The sequence below is a fragment of the Populus alba genome, chromosome 10 (genome assembly GCF_005239225.2).
Source record: "Populus alba chromosome 10, ASM523922v2, whole genome shotgun sequence".
NCBI classification, from domain to species: domain Eukaryota; kingdom Viridiplantae; phylum Streptophyta; class Magnoliopsida; order Malpighiales; family Salicaceae; genus Populus; species Populus alba.
The window spans coordinates 3,950,409-3,968,606 of NC_133293.1; the positions used below are offsets into that span (position 1 = coordinate 3,950,409).

At 35.7% G+C, this 18,198-nt stretch overlaps 1 protein-coding gene and 1 pseudogene across 1 annotated transcript; both read left to right on the top strand.

Moving 5' to 3' along the window:
• The first annotated feature begins 473 nt into the window (after positions 1–473).
• On the top strand, positions 474–1,129 carry LOC118034577 (monothiol glutaredoxin-S2). Its single transcript, XM_035039921.2, has one exon. The coding sequence runs from the start codon at positions 582–584 to the stop codon at positions 885–887; it is 306 nt and encodes a 101-aa protein (XP_034895812.1). The 5' UTR covers positions 474–581; the 3' UTR covers positions 888–1,129.
• A 15,239-nt stretch (positions 1,130–16,368) lies between these two features.
• LOC118034576 (monothiol glutaredoxin-S2-like) lies at positions 16,369–16,849 on the top strand (annotated as a pseudogene).
• Positions 16,850–18,198: the final 1,349 nt, after the last annotated feature.

The following is an 18,198-nucleotide window of genomic DNA, read 5'->3' on the forward strand; positions in this document are numbered from 1 at the left end:
TGAAAATAAAAAAGAAAAAGAAAAAAAGTGTGCATGTGTAAGAAAGATTACATGCATGGCGTCACTACTATGATAAATGTAAAGCAACCGTACAAAAAACACGTCTCCATTTCCGTATGAAAGATTCTTTAAGGATATTTGCGGTGTTTGAAATAATATTTTAAAATAATATTTTTTTTATTTTTTAAAATCTTATCCAATCCCTATTTACAACGCAATACCAAAAAAGTGGCATCGTGCAGTTACTTTTGATACGGTGAAACGCTTGCATTTGTGTCATGCAACAACCAATTGGTGATTTTCGAAACCGACCCAAATATCTAAGAGAACATTCTTCTTTTTCTTCAAAATCAAATCTTTTTCTCTTTGCTACGTTCCTGCCAACGCCAATCCACCCAAACAACGCTTTCCCCAGAATTTTACCCTATATATACACATACGAGTCTCATGGAGTCAAGCACCTCGCAACAGCTTCCTAGCTCACACTGTTCTCTAGCCACATCATTTCTGACCACTGTTTCATTGGGCATTATTGTGCTCAGCTTTTTAACCTAACTTCCTGCTCGACGGCCGATTTGGAAATGGAGAGGGTGACAAAGTTGGCATCGGAGAGGCCAGTGGTGATCTTTAGCAAGACCACATGCTGTATGTGCCACACCATCAAGACTCTCTTCTGTGACTTTGGGGTGAACCCGGCTGTCCATGAGCTTGATGAGATGCCCGGAGGAAGGGAAATCGAGCAAGCACTCTCAAGGGCTGGATGCCCAACGTTGCCGGCCGTGTTCATCGGCGGTGAGATTGTTGGTGGAGCCAATGAGGTGATGAGTCTTCACCTTAGTCGTTCCTTAATCCCAATGCTTAAACATGCCGGAGCATTATGGGTTTGACCCATCGGATTATTACCTTCTTATCAGGCACAAACCAAATAAATGAGACGTGTTTTAGCTACTCTATACTATGTACGACGAGATTATTAATAACACACACGCACACATGCTAGTAATAATATTACTCAATAAATTATAGCAGGTGTCGGATGTGGATGTATTCGGAGACAATGTAGTTAGTAGTAGATCAAAGTGAGAATCCGTGTAATTGAATTTTGTAATTGAATTTACAAGATGGCATGCCCGTGCGTTACCGCAAGTTTATAAAACAAATATAATTGATAGTGTTATAATTATGAATTAACACTAGATAAATAATAAAAACTAAAAGTATAATGGAGCCAATATTTAATGACGAAAAAAAAGTTGTGTTGGTGAACAAAAACTATGAGACTAAACAAAATGATTTGTAGTAATCCATAGTGTTTTATGAGAAAAGATATTGTGCTTTCACTATATGATTTAGCTTTTCTGTTAAAAAAAAGCAAAAAAAATTACAAAGCTAAATTCTCTACCAACTTAATATTAAAAAAAAACCAACAAAGATAATTTTGAAAGGAAAAATATTGTAGCAATTGACAATGTTTTGTGAGGAAAAGTATAGTTCTTTCTCCAATAAAATCGACATAGATAATTTTAGAAAAAATCATAAAAAAAAATCATTTAGAAAAATATTATAGCAATTCACAGTGTTTTATGAGAAAAGCTACGACACTTTTCTCATATGATTTAGCTTTATTATAATTATAATTCTTAACCCAACTCAATATTAAAAAAAAAAATCAACAAAGATAATTTTTGAAAAATATCATATGGGAAAACACTACAATAATTCATAGTATTTTAAAGAAAAAAAAAAAAATTACAAAGCGAAATTTCTCAAGATGCTCAATATTAAAAAATAAAATCAACAGAGACAATTTTAGAAAAAAAAAAGGAAAAAAAAAATATGTTGGAAACACTGTACCAATTCACAGTGTTTTGTAATGAAAACTATAGTGCTTTCCCACATGATTTAACTTTATTTGTAATGACTTATAATTATAATTCTCAACTAACTCAATATTAAAAAAATAAAATTGACAAAGATAATTTTGAAAAAATCTTAAGAAAAAAAAATCATGTTGAGAGACACTCTAGTAATCCATAATGTTTTGTGAGGATAGCTACAATACTTTCCCCACATGATTAAGCTTTATTACAAAGTTAAATTCTAACCAACTCAATATTAAAAAAAATAAAATTGACAAAAATAATTTTGGGAAAAAATATTACAAAAAAAGAAAACACAAAAGAAACTGGAAAAAAAAACCATGAGGGAAAAAAATACTATGGCAATTCAAAGTAATTTGTGAGGAAAGGTACAGTGCTTTTCTCACATATTATAACTATAATTTTTAACCATTTTTAATATTAAAAAATAAAATAAAAAAAGATAATTTTAAAGAAAATCATCAAAAAAAAACCATGTAGAGAAACATTGTAGCAATCAACAATGTTTTAAAGAAAAAAATTACAAAACTAAATTCTCAATGAGCTCAATATTAAAAGAATAAAATCAAAAAGTATAATTTTGAAAAATAAAAAAAATAAAATAGAAAAACCATGTGGGAAAACACCTTAGCAATCCACACTATTTTAAAGGAAATAATTATAAAACAAAATTTTTAACTAGCTTGATATTAAAAAAGTAAAGATAACAAAGATAATTCTGAAAATAAAATGAACAAAAAAAGGGAAAGTTGGAAAAAAAAAAAGGAAAGTAATTTTGAAAAAAAAAAGAAGCAGAAACTATTGGGTATTGATGAATAGTGAATTCCTCACACCCTTTAAATTATTACTTAATATGTATTAATAAATAAATATATAAAAATAAGTTAATAACAATGATTGAAGTTCAATGTGAAATGTTAAAAGATAGATATAGATCATGATATATGATCTCGTAAAAAATAATATGAATTCGATTGTATTTAAAGATTTCTTTCAACTAATTTCTTATTAAATCAAACAATTATTAAAAAAGATACTTACAAAGAGAAAAACAACTATTTAAAATATAAGAGAGAAAAAAATAAAAACCATATAAGGACGTTGATGATTTCATCACAAGGATGCACCCTCCCTTGTTATAATTAATTATTAATTGCAATGATATCCATATTATTATACTGCAGATATACCATATTCAAAAGCATATTTTTATTGGCGTTTGGAATTCTCAAAGAGCTGGTGTTCCACTCTATGTTATCTTTGCAAAGGCCCCTTTCTGGGGCTTTGTTGCAGGCATTTCCCATTGCTGGAAATTTACTGGAAGCTTAAACAATTTGTGTGATGTTACTTTGTCCATTGTTTACGATTAACCTAAATTACTTTAGTTAACAATTGATATTTGCAATATTGCAAGGTCTTCTTTCTTCATTACACGACTGTCGACATAATTTACAGAACAGGAAGGGCCAAAAATGTCTGCTAGCTAAATGATCATATGTTCCTCTCCCTTTCACTTTATCTATACATCTTTTGCACATGAAGGAATATATATGGAGAATACAGCCATTTCTAAAGTGTGCCTCAACAACACAAAAACCCTAATCTGTGAATGTGATGCCACGATCCGTCCTCGCGGGCGATCCATCGCTTGCATTTTGCTTTCTTCTTTATCGTTAGTGCATAAAGCTTACATTCTTTTTCCACTCGCCGCCTACACTATTTCTCTCTCTCTCTCTCTCTCTCTCTCTCTCTCTCTCTCGCTGTCTCTGTCTCTCACGTTAGCCGTATATGCTGGCCAAGTATGTAATGCATGTGCATACATATTCTTGCACCCCAACATTCACAATGCATACATGTGCACTGGTATAATAGACATCCATCACCTATAATGATCAACCTTCTATTTGTTTTGAATAAATTTGTAAGATTTTAGGGCACACCTTAAAACTACTTCCTATGCAGGTAGTTTCAATTTTTTATCAAAACTATTTTTTATATTAAATTTACTATCAATTTTTCAAAAATTCTCAATTGAAAACATCCATCAAATTAGAGCTTTCATGCTAAAATCATGTAATGGTTTGAAAAGGATTTCAGACCTTTATAAGTCTTAGAGGTTGTATTGGCGGGATACATTCAACACATGACGTCTAGGCGTTTCACACAATAATCAAAGTCCAGTGCAAATAATCAGAATCCGCTTATTCACGGTTCTGTTCATTTCCCATGCGAAGCAAATGGTAGAATTGTTTTTTATTACATCCATTTTTTATTAGTCTTTTTTATAAAATATTAACTGATAAATATTTTTTATCTTGCAGGCCACGATTCTTAGACGTGAGCCAAGCCCAATCGAGGTATGTTGGTTTTCAACCTTTTTTTCTTATCTTATTATTTCCTTGAATTTGATGAATTTATTTTTTTCTTTCCAAGATCCACAACAAGAATTCACAGTTTTACCGATGGAAATATTTCGTCGGTATGTGATTGATAGTACGGTCGATAAAATAATTTACCGATAAATTACCGAAGGAATACGTCCGTCGGCTTACCTTTCGTCGGTGATTCCCATTCCATCGCTATATATCGGTCGGGCAAAACAAAAAAAACCAATTTACCGACGGTTTTAACAGACGGATTTGCGTGCCAAAAAAACTTTTCTCGCTTCAATAATACCGACGGATTGTTATTCCGTCAGTGATATCACAATTCACCGACAGTTACGTTCCGTCGGTAACTTAGTCGGTGAATTGTTGAAACACCGACAGAATATACCGTCTGTGAATTCGTCGGTAATATATAATACTGATGGAATTACTCCGTCGGTAAATCTGTTGGTGAGTCATGAAAACACCGACCGAATTTATCCGTCTGGAAATTTGTCGGTGATGGTCGCGACTACTATCTAATGCCGACGGATGTATTCCGTCGGTAAATCCCTTTGTAATTTTTATTTTTTTATTTTTTTTTATAATTATTTAGAATACATAAATATAAAATGATATAAATTAATGGTAATAAAAACCAATTATGCAAATTAAAATTTTATATTAAGCATCAAAACAAAAAATGAAAGATAAATATATTCATTACAAAAATGAAATGTTTCAAAAAAACATTAAATGAAATTTTAAATGTAAATAATGTTTATCAAAAATTAATATAAAGGAGGATGAGGAGGATCAGGAGGAGGAGGAGGCTGGCTGTTATGCGGCCAACTTGGATTGGGTGCACATGTTCCACCTTGTGACATGTTTATGACCATTTGACGAAGCTCTTCATAGGCTGCTCTTGGTTGTGCAAATTCTGCTGTGTATTGTTCTTTGAGTTTTGTGTACGCCTCTGATAGGTGGCCGCACCTTTGCTGCAAGGCCACAAGCTCCTTAGATTGGGAGCTCGATACTGATTGGGAGCTCCCAACGGTTGAAGCAGTACAGGTCGTCCACAAGTTGTCGGCCCTAGTGTTGGAGAGCCCGTAAACCCAATTCTTATCGGGTCCACCTGACGATCCAACCTCCATCCACAAATTCCGGATCGAATTCTGGATGGGTCGAAAGATCGTCCCCGTATGTCTCCCTCAACCGATTATTATAGGTCTCCTGAAAATAAAACAAGTAATCATCATATTCAATTCAATAAACATAATAATAACTTACAAAATAAAATGGATGAATAAACATACCACAAAATGTTGAGCGCGACTGTCAATGAACTGTTGCACCCCCTTTTGGTGGTCTTGACTTCACACGTGCGTCTCCACAAACAGCTCCATAGGGCTCGGCTCACATCCAAGAGACGTAGCCTATAATGAAAAAAAATTATTAACAACAAATTAATTGAACGATATATTTTGTTTAAATTAATCTTACCATCCGTTTCGCATGTGTAGCAAACGGAACGGAGCCGCCGGTGTGCGTTGTCACCGAGCCATGAATTGGCCGATTCCGGTTGCCAGCACCGGACTGTGAGCATCGTGTGAACCGTTCAGACGTCACGTGCTCAAGATAGTGCGGCCATATATCCTCCGGATGTATATCGGTTTGAAATCCCTCCAAAACGCAACATCGTTCTAGCCTTGGAACCCCCTATCCCTCGCAGTTTTTTTGTCTTTTTTTGGGCTTTGTACCAAAAATCACGCAACCTACTTAACGCAATCAAAAATTACATTTCAAAACATAAATTTTTTTGTAAAAAAAAGTTGTATTGTTTTCGATGTTACTTAGTTGCCGCGTGATTTTCCCATACCCTCCTCACAACATTGTTATGTTCGTCGTCCTAGCAGAATCGATTCTGTGTATAAAAAATAATTTTTAAAAATGTTAATAATCTATTTACAATTATATTAAGAATTTATTAGAAATAAGCTGAAAATTATATATTAACACGAACCTCAAATCTGGAAAACCATGCATTGATTTGAGGCATCCATTCAGGATGCCTGGATATCTGACTCCATTGAAACAATGGAATCTCCTTCAACGCTTTAAACGCCGATGATATTACTCGGGCGGCCTCAATGTTTGTGAACCTGAAAAAAAATGAAATTAATTAAAAAAAAATTAAAACCTTAACAAACTTACATTGAAAGATCGTCCTTCCATTGTGCCTCGTACTTGCGGGTCCATCGATTCTGCTGCGAAGGCATGCCGCTTCTGCGACGTGAAACATCGCTGGAAGAGGCAGCATCAGCTGACAGCGCAAGTGGTGTAGGTGCGTCTTCTTGAGAGGCACCTAAGGAAATGTCTCCATCGCTGCTAGACGAACTAGATGCGACCGTACGCGTACGTGCAGCTCTGGTTTTCATTCTCTGCATCTAACCAATTTTATATAAGTAATTATATAATTCAATTGAAATGTTAAAAAAAATTCGGCAGCACCTCCCCTGTACTTGGATGCTACCCAAATCCACAAACCTACAAATATTAACAATAGCCACAACAAATTGACCCAATCTATACTAATTATTCCAACATATTCAATTACTAATCCTAAGGTAAATTCTACATTAACAATTACAATTTAACAAATTATTCAATAATTATGTCAATACAAAAAAATTATAAATTCAAAATAAATAGAAACAATTAAATACAAATCATCAAGTTAGAGTAAAATTAATAATTCTTCCAACATATTCAATTACTAAATCTAAGATAAATTCAACATTAACAATATTAATTCAACAAATTATTAAATATTCATTATGGCAATACAATAATAAAATATATTTAATAAATTTAAAAAAATATAAACTAACAATTAAAAACATATGCAATTACTAATTATTCAACAAATGCAATTACTAATTCTAAGGTAAATTCAACATTAACAATATTAATTCAACAAATTAATCAATAATTATATATGGCAATACAACAATAAATTATATTCAATAAATTAAAAAATATATATAGACTAACAATTAAAATCAATGGAAATAATTAAATACAAATCATGCAATAATAAAGTAAAAATTACTAATTATTCTAACATAGTCAATTACTAATTCTAAGTTAAATTCAACTTTAACAACAAATATCCAATAAATTAACTAATGCCAATTATAACAACACAACAATAAAAAATATTCAAAAAAAAAAAAACCTACATCAAGAAAAGGAACGAAAATATGCATACCTTAATAATATGTCCAATTCAAAACTTTATCTACATTACAAAAAAAATACACCAAAACAACAAAATAACAAAAATAAAAAAAACTACAACTAAAATAAAAGAAAATAAAATAAAATAGAAAAAACCACATACCTTTATTCAAGTCTTGCAAGAGATTCAAGGTGAAGGCCTTGAAGGATTGAGAGCAAAAAACTGAAAATTATAGGGCAGTGGAGGAGAAGAAAAACGGAGGAGAAGAAAAAATGAGGGGAAGCGGCGGGCGCTGGAAGTTATAGGTTATATGATAGATTTACCGACGGATTTATCGACGGATATTTAAAAAATATTATTAATTTTTTAAATCCGTTGGTAAAAGGTCAACAATCCGTCGGTAATTTTTTAATTTCGCACCGAATTTTTTAATTGCCCTCCAAATTTTTCGTGGTCCGTCAGTGATTCCGTCGGTAATATGACACAGTCAAAGGTGCATTCAATTCACACCCTTTGGAATTCGCGCATTCCGTCGGTATTTTTGTCGATAAAATTTGCCCACCGACAACTTACCGACGGAATTAAGCCATCGGTATAAACGTCGATAAAGTCGTCGGTGATTGTGGCATTTCGGTGTAATTATTTTTGAAATCTCTATGAGATTCCGACGAACTACGTTTCGTCGGTATGGACGTCGGTGATTGTGGCATTTCAATGTAATTATTTTCGAACTCTCTATGAGATGTCGACGGACTCATTTCCGTCGGTGAAGACATCGGTATAAACGTCAGTGATTGTGGCATTTCAGTGTAAATATTTTTGAACTCTCTGTGAGATGCCGACGGACTACGTTCTGTCGATATGGATGTCGATGATTGTGGCATTTCGGTGTTATTATTTTTGAACTCTCTGTGAGATGCCGACGGACTATGTTCCGTCGGTATGGACATCGGTGATTGTGGCATTTCGGTGTAATTATTTTCGAACTCTCTGTGAGATGCCGACGGACTCCTTTTCATCGGTGACAACGTCGCTAAAGTCGTCGGTATAAACGTCGATGATTGTGGCATTTCGGTGTAATTATTTTCGAACTCTCTATGAGATGCCAACGGACTCCTTTTCGTCGGTGACAATGTCGCTAAAGTCATCGGTATAAACGTCGGTGATTGTGGCATTTTGGTGTAATTATTTTTGAACTCTCTATGAGATGCCGACGGACTAGTATCCATCGGAATGGACGTCGGTGATTGTGGCATTTCAGTGTAATTATTTTCAAACTCTCTGTGAGATGCCGACGGACTATGTTCCGTCGGTATGGACGTCGGTGATTGTTCAATGTCCATTAGGTGTTGTGTTTGTATTTTCTGTTTACCTTCCTGCAAAAAATTCAATGACAAACTGTCCATCGCACAAAACAATAGCAACAGTGCTTAAATAATAAATATATATTTCATGTTTCAAAATATATCATCCATAATGTAAATTACATTAAGAAAAGGGTTTTACACAGAATTAGTCAGAATTATGGATATCATCTTCTTCGTCATCAATTGAATAGCCATCACCTTCATCGCAATCTTCAATATGGATATCATCTTCTTCATCGACATTTGCTTGTCCGCTAGAGCTCAAAACAACGTTCAACTCCTCTACGTCAACATCAACAAGACTATCATCGGAAACACGAAAATTTGAATTTTCTTCCAATTCAATCAAAGGAGCAACTCGATATGGTTCAACCAACTCACTAACTTGAAAGACTTCATCTCGCACACTTGTTTCTTCGTTCTCATCCTGAACAACCTCGACACGACCCCGTGGTTTCGTTTTTAAAACAGAAAACCAATCAACTCTTGATCGATCCTTTCTAAATGAAGGGGTGTATGTGTAATAAACTTGTTGACATTGCTTTGCGAAAACAAAGACGTCGTTTATGTTGCGGAGTCTAGCTTTTAAGTTGATTTCGACCAAACCATGGTGCGTATCAACTCTGATTCCTATGTTTGTCGTGTCATACCAATAGCATTTGAATAAAAACACAGTATTATGCTCGCTATGATATTGTAGTTCGACAACCTCTTCTAAGCTACCATAGTAGTCAACTTCTAACTCACTACTTGTGGATCCTTTAACACAAACACCACAGTTGTATGTCTTTCTTCCTTGCCCGTATTCTTCAGTACGGAAAACATATCCATTAACAAAATACTCGTTGTAGCACTTAAATTTTCTTTCAGGCCCAAGGCTTAGTGAAGACAATGACTTAGACGCACTTCTTCCCATTTGATAAACCTTGTATACATGTAATGTACTTCAATAAACGGTAAATGAACAAGAATCTCGTAATGGCATGCATACGTACAATAATTTTGCAAGTTAGAATGAGTTTGTGATAGTGCTTACATGTGTTCTGAACCATGTGGCAAATTGTTCATCTTGTAATTGAAAGATCTGGGAGTCAGTCAGCTGCGAGTTATTGGAGAGCAAATATTGTCGATGTTGCCTGCAAGTGATAATGAGTGTATGATTTCACAATATATAATTACCAATATTTGACTGACAAAGTTTAATTAGTATTACACATATATAAACTTACTGAATAAATGGTCTCAGCTCATCACAGTTAAATAAAACATAGTTGTGTGCTTGTTTAAATTCTATTTTTGACAAATATCTTCCTCGTACGGCATTTTTAGGTGTGGGTCGTCCAATATTGGAGAATATTGACAAGTTCCCACTGGAAGGCACTTCATCGCCATCGTCATGCCGTGGAACGCGATTGATTCTTGTTCTCAGATGAGGTTCAAAATTGTACGAGATAAATGTTGATATCTCTTCAACAATATAGGCCTCACATATCGAAGCCTCAACATGCGTCTTGTTCTTAACCTTTTTTCTTGAGATTAAACAAGTACCTGCATTGAATTACAATTCAAGTATTTCCAATTAAGAAAAAACATAGAAAAAACTTTTAGATATGAATTCCATTGCAACTGTAATATCTCACCGTTCGAATGGGTACATCCATCTATACTGGACCGGTCCTCCAGCTTTTGCCTCGAACGGTAGATGTATAGGGAGATGCTTCATTGAGTTAAAAAATAGAGGGAATATCATCTCAAGTTTGCATAGTGTCTCGATGATATTCGTTTGAAGCCTCTCAATGTGCTCAACATTGAACTTGCTAGAGCATATATCTCTGAAGAAATGATTGATCTCCGTCAGTGCATCCCATATTCCCTTTGGCAACAAATCACGAAAAGCTAATGGGATGAGTGTTTGCATAAACATGTGGCAGTCATGACTCTTCATTCCATACAATTTGCAGTCCTCTATGTTAACAAGCCTTGATATGTTCGATGCATGTCCATCTGGAAAACACAGACTCTTAAGCCATTTGTAGACTAGCAGTTGTGTGTTTTTCTCTAACACGAGGCTTGCCCTTGGTTTTGCGACCCGTGACTCCTCATAAACCAACTCCATATTTTTACGATTACAGTATAAAGCTATATCCAATCTAGACTTGATGTTGTCCTTTGTCTTCCCCTTCACATCCATGACGGTGTTGAAAATATTCTCAAACACGTTCTTTTCGATGTGCATGACGTCAAGGTTATGGCGGAGAAGTTTGGTCTTCCAATAAGGAAGCTCCCAAAAGATACTTCGCTTTACCCAATTATGGGTAAAACCAAAACCAGGAAACTTTTGCTTACCTGATTGAAGGCCAAACACAATGTCACCGTACTCTGATACAACATGATGCAATTCTTCACCAGAAAGATGCGGGGATGCAACATCTTGTTCAACTCTGCCAACAAAGAAATCTTTTCTGTTCTTTCTGAACCTGTGATTAAGTGGCAAGAAGCGACGGTGACAGTCAAAAAAAGAAGTTTTACCTCCGTTTGCTAGCGTGAATGCCTTGTTGTTTTCCATGCAGTATAGACATGCGAGTTTCTCATGCGTGCTCCAACCAGAAAGCATTCCATAAGCTGGAAAATCATTAATAGTCTACATCAAAGCCGCCCTCATAAGGAAATTTTGTTTCCTCGATATATCATAAGTCAGAGCTCCAGAGGACCACAACTGCGCCAGCTCATCTATCAACGGTCGAAGACAAACATCTATATTCCGCCCCGGGCTGCTTGGACCGGGTATGACAGTAGATAGAAACATGAACTCCGGCCTCATACACATTCCTGGTGGCAAGTTATAAATTGTGAGTATGACTGGCCAACAAGAATAGGGAGCAACAAATGACCCAAATGGGTTGAATTCGTCTATACACAACCCAAGACGGACATTCCTTGATTCAGCTGAAAAGTTAGGATGCACACTGTTAAAGCATTTCCACGCTTCGCCGTCACAAGGATGCACCATCACACCATCAACCGCATCATGTGTTTGGTGCCATGTCATGTGCTCAGCAGTCCTTCGTGACATGAATAACCTCTACAGTCTAGGTGTGATCAAGAAATATCTAAGTTTTTTATACGCCACTAAAGTCTTTCCCCTGCCAGTTCTGGGTTTGTAACGCGAATGCCCGCATGTCATGCACTAGGTCATCTCAGCATTTTCAAGGTAGTGTAACATGCAGAAGTTAGGCACATGTCAATTTTCTAGTATCCTAAACCGAGGGGTTTCATCATGGACTTCGCAGCATAGAAGTTCTCTTTGAGTCTGTTCCCTTCAGGTAAAATGCTTCTTGCCTAATCAATAATTTTGTCATACCCGGCCTCACTCAGCCCATGATCTGACTTGATGGTGAACACTTATGCCACGGCCGATAATTTACTGTGGTTTGTGCAGCCATCCCATAATGGTTCATCAGAATCTTTCAACAAATCAAAAAACCTAGTTGCCTCTGCATTAGGTTCTTCTTCTACGATTGGACATTAACTAACATTACCTTGATTCATTCTCATTGCATCCATAACCATGTTTATGTAAGGATTAGTGTTGTCATTTGCCGCTTCATGCACGTTGCTAGCACTAGAAGTTGACCGAACCACTGTTTCTCCCATTCTCCTATTACTAACAAATACCTCTCCATGTGCATACCAACACTCGTAATCCTCCACAAACCCTTTGTGTAGAAGATGCATCATTACAACATCTGGATGCAGATACTTTTTATTTTGACACTTCCTGCATGGACACCTAATACCGCCTCCAGTAAAATTTCTGGGAATAGATGTTGCGAAATTAATAAAACCCCGAACCTCGTTACAATAATCCATCCTCCGCAATTCTTGGGGTGAATCTAGATACATCCATGAACGATCATCCATGACTTCTATCGAACCTCTATAAAATTATGATGACATCATGTATATATTAATTAACTAAGTTAGGTAAATAAACTTGTAAATATATTACTTTACCTCGAGATTATCCAACAAACCAATGACAACTTCTCATAAATATTAAATATTCATTATCATTTATCAACGTCCATACAAATTAATATATATATATAAAAATTAACAGAAATTACCACTCTGCAATACCATCGATAAAACTTAAAAAGGACCTATTAAGCAAGCTATTAATTATTTCAAAACATAACATGTAATTCGGTAATTCCATAAAGTTTTAACAATTTACAAACAAATATAATCTTACAAAATCTAAAACAAACTATAACAGGTATAAAATTATACATTCATAAGCTACAACTTTGTTTGAGAAATAACAATAAAACATGAACATCTACTAATAAAAATACATATATTAAAAAAACAATAAAATTGACATTTAAATGTTAAAATTTAAAAAGATAGAATTACTTACAAAAATTGATAAAATCCGTCGGTAAATCAAAACACGGATGCTGTGACCACAAAACTTCAAGAAATACAACTGCTGAGATGAGAAAGATTTTTGTTTGGGGCGAGGGGGGGCTAGTTATTTGCAAATGGGGAGACTTAGGATTAGGAAGAAAAAGGAGAAATGGGGGAGGAGAGTGTCGGCAGGGCGGCCATATATTTACTTTTTCCGACGGACTAACACCGTCGGTGATTTCGTCAGTGAGTCCATCATGAATTATGACAGGGAATCGACACGTCACCGCATGGACCAGCTTTTTTAAATCCCTCGGTGATTTCGTCGGTATTTTTTTACGGTGCACCTGTCACGTCACCCGTACAGACCTGGCATTCAAATCCGTCGGTGATTCCGTCGATATTGTTGACGGTGAACCGGTCACGTCACCCGTACGAGTCCTAGGTTTTGAATCCGTCGGTGATTCTGTCGGAAAAATCACCCGCCAAAACCTCCGCCTCAGGTACCCGCCCTTTTTTCATTAATTCTGAACTTTCCGTCCGTAATTCGGTCGGTAATTACCAACGATTTCTAACCGTCGGTAATTACCGACCGAATTACGGATGGAAATATTCCGTCGGTAATTTCAACCCAAAAATACCAACAGAAATATGTCGTCGGGGATTCTGTTGGTATTTAGCGAGTTTCTGGTAGTGACACGTATAATAGCTGATTGAATAAGAGATACAGGGACGATCCTTCCATCCTTTTAGATCTCGATCCGGATTTGTGGTTGAAGACATGATCATCCTATTGACTTAATAGAAATCAGGAGTACAAACTCTCTAACACTATGGTCGAGAACTTGCAAACGGCTTATAGTTCGACCGTTGGATGTTAGCAATCGATTTCAAGCACTCAAACTCTGAAATTCACGCCGATATTAGACCAACAAGTATAGGCTCGGACAACCCATCTTAATAAAAAAAATATGAATAGCTCACTGTTAGTTATGAAAAACTCCGTTGATTAGTAATGGAAATGAGATCACAGATGGGTGGTACATGTGCACCCCTAATTGGCCTCATGATTCTGGCGACGACAAGCCTCCTCGTCCTCCAACTTCGTCTTTATTTTAGATTTATTGTATTTGAACATCCAAATGTTTAAATTTGTAATAAATATTTAATTTTTATATTATTTTAATTATTTTTCTACTTCTATTTAATATGTTTTTTCTTAAATATATTTTTAAACTATTACTGGCGAGGTTACTAACTAAACAACTTCGTCAGTGTATTCTAAAGAGAGTTGGAAAAGAATTACTACAAATGTCACTGCTACTATTAACTCACCAACAGAATTATACATGATATTATATCGATGATATGTTATATTTATCAATGGACAAATAAAAACATCGATGGCATTATATATGATTTTCCTGTCGATGATATGTTAAATTTACCTATAGAGATACTGAAGGAATGAAGCACGTATTTTATTTTATTTTTGCATGCTTTGTCTGTTTGTAATCCATCATTATATTTTTAACCGACATACCATAAATTACGTGATCCCGTTAGTAAAATATGTATCGATGAATTATGAGCGTAAATACTAACAGAAATTTTCTTCGGTAAAACTGTTAAATCTAATAGTGAGTGTAGTGAATCATATTTTTTTCATTCATAGGTTTGAAAGTCTGCGGCTCCTCCAAAGATTCTAACTATTATTTGGTTGGCCATTTAACATAAACTATGTACAAGATCTTTCTTATTTAATCGTCATCTCTAATCCTTGGATCAGTCTTTTTGTCCATTATGTACAACAATTATAGAAACCTCAGATCATATATTGATTCGCTGTCAATTTGCATTAAAATTATGGACCAAATTTTTTTCATGGTGAGGAATCTATTGGTATGTTTCACACACGCTTGATGAGCTGCTGCAGCAATGGCCAATGATGATTAAAGACAGGTTTTAAAGGAAGGCATTGCATCAACTCTTTTTTGGTGTTCCTTTGAGCATTTGCTTAACCAGAAAATTTTGGTTTTCAATGATGTTAAACCAAATTTAAACTTATATTTTTCTCTGACACTTCATTGATTATCTGTTTGGTTAAGAGATTGAGAATCTCAATTTTTTTACACGGGTAAAGATTTTCATATCAGTGCTGGCTGCATTTTAAGCTGGAAAAATATCAAAAGACAATGTTGTCGAATGTTTCTATAGTAACTCTTTTGTTTCTATTTCTTTTCTTTTTTGGCACTTCTTTATGTAAAATCTTTAACTTTTCATGGTGGCCATCGCCTAATAGGCTAGCATGAGGTTTTTAATAAATCTTTCTATCATTATATATTAAAAAAAAATCATATTTCATTAATCTACTTGATTACTTTCATAATTGCAGTGATTCTTTATATGGAATGATGGGAGCTGCCTTTGGACATAAAAGCTCCTATTTTTTCTTACTCTTAATCACTTAATTAACAGTTTAGAATTAAGTATTTTTCTTATACTTGTATCTGCATGAAGAAAATAAAGTAATTCAACTGGCAACAAATAGATAAAAGCAGACTGTGACGTGAAAAATATCATTAGAAAAAAAAAAAAAAAAAAGGATGGTGCTGGGACCTCTTGGCATTTATCTCTTCGTTTCCTACACGTACGGTCGATCACTTTAATCGACGAAAAAACCTATGTGCTCGAAAGCGAGGGGAGGCTTAGCTCATCAGCATCCAGAAACTTCTTGCATGCCCAGAAGAAGTTTCTGACTTGCAAGAAATGCAGTCTATGCTTGCTCTGCTATATATTATTCTTGATAAATCTTGCCATCCAAATTTAGTTTGCTAATAATTAAGTTGATGGCTCTGTGAAAGGTCCATTCTTGATGAATTTGATGCGAATGTTAATGCAGTCTGAAAAAGGGAATTCCTCAAAATGCACTTTGGATATCTAAGAGAACATTCTTCTTTTTCTTCAAAATCAAATCTTTTTCTCTTTGCTACGTTCCTGCCAACGCCAATCCACCCAAACAACGCTTTCCCCAGAATTTTACCCTATATATACACATACGAGTCTCATGGAGTCAAGCACCTCGCAACAGCTTCCTAGCTCACACTGTTCTCTAGCCACATCATTTCTGACCACTGTTTCATTGGGCATTATTGTGCTCAGCTTTTTAACCTAACTTCCTGCTCGACGGCCGATTTGGAAATGGAGAGGGTGACAAAGTTGGCATCGGAGAGGCCAGTGGTGATCTTTAGCAAGACCACATGCTGTATGTGACTTTGGGGTGAACCCGGCTGTCCATGAGCTTGATGAGATGCCCGGAGGAAGGGAAATCGAGCAAGCACTCTCAAGGGCTGGATGCCCAACATTGCCGGCCGTGTTCATCGGCGGTGAGATTGTTGGTGGAGCCAATGAGGTGATGAGCCTTCACCTTAGTCGTTCCTTAATCCCAATGCTTAAACATGCCGGAGCATTATGGGTTTGACCCATCGGATTATTACCTTCTTATCAGGCACAAACCAAATAAATGAGACGTGTTTTAGCTACTCTATACTATGTACGAGGAGATTATTAATAACACACACGCGCACATGCTAGTAATAATATTACTCAATAAATTATAGCAGGTGTCGGATGTGGATGTATTCTGAGACAATGTGGTTAGTTGTTGATCAAAGTGAGAATCCTCGTAATTGAATTTACGAGATGGCATGCTCACGTGTTGCCGTATACTATAAAACAAATATAATTGATAGCGCTATAATTATGAATTAGCACTAGATAAGTAATAAAAACTAAAAGTATAATGGAACCAATATTTCATGACGGAAAAAAAAAAATTATGTTGGTGATCAAAAACTTTGAGACTGAACAAAATGATTTGTAGCAATCCACAGTGTTTTGTGAAAAAGGATACAGTGCTTTCGCCATATGATTATTATAGAATAGGATTCTAATATAGGATGTTGTAATCATTACAGTTACTCATGTATCTATCAGAATAGGATTCTAATATAGGATGTTGTAATCATTACAGTTACTGCAGTGTTCTACTGCCTCTATATAAATAGGAAGGTTGGCTAAGGCACAACCTAACACATTCTATTATTCTCAACTTGGTATCAGAGCAACAAAACCCTAAAATAAATTAAACCTAATTTTCTCATAGCCTCCCAACCTCCCTTTTTCAATGGAACAGCCACCACATACATCTTCAAATTCTGCAGCACCAGCAGTCCAGCTTTCTTCTTCTCCAACAGTGCAGCCCTCTTCTATTGCAGCGCCTCCTCTGCTTTCCTCTACTACGTCACCACCTGGATTCTCCTCTGCCATGGCTGGTGAACGCCTCCTCTTGCAGCCCACGTTTGCTGCCTCTACTGCCGCAAGCATTATCTCTCTTTCTCACACTCATCAAGTCATCTCCCTCAAATTAACAAACACCAATTATTTATATTGGCGTATGCAAATGCTACCTTATCTCCTAGGCCAAGGAGTTTTTGGTTTTGTTGATGGCTCCAACACATGTCCATCAACACATGTTCTTGCCCATGATGGTATCTCTCTTCAGGTAAATCCGCTTTTTCAAACCTGGAAACAACAGGACCAACTCATTCTAAGTGCTCTTCTTTCCTCCCTATCTATGGATGTTTTGCATCTTGTTGTTGGTTGTCAAAGTTCTTGTTCAGCTTGGGGCACTCTTGAGCGAGCTCTCGCTTCCACCTCCAACTCTCATATTATGAAACTTCACGGCTCTCTTCAGGATCTTCGACAGGGTGATGAATCAGTAACTCAATTTATGCAAAAAGCGAAGGCCTTATTTGATGAATTGGCCGCTGCTGGTCGACCAGTTTCACTTGAAGATTTCAATTTATATGTGTTTCGTGGTCTTCGGGGAGAGTTTAAAGACTTAGTTACCAGTCTTATTACCAAGGCTG

Excerpts from the sequence above, each read along its gene's own strand:
- LOC118034577 (XM_035039921.2), top strand. The coding sequence starts at position 582 with ATGGAGAGGGTGACAAAGTTGGCATCGGAGAGGCCAGTGGTGATCTTT.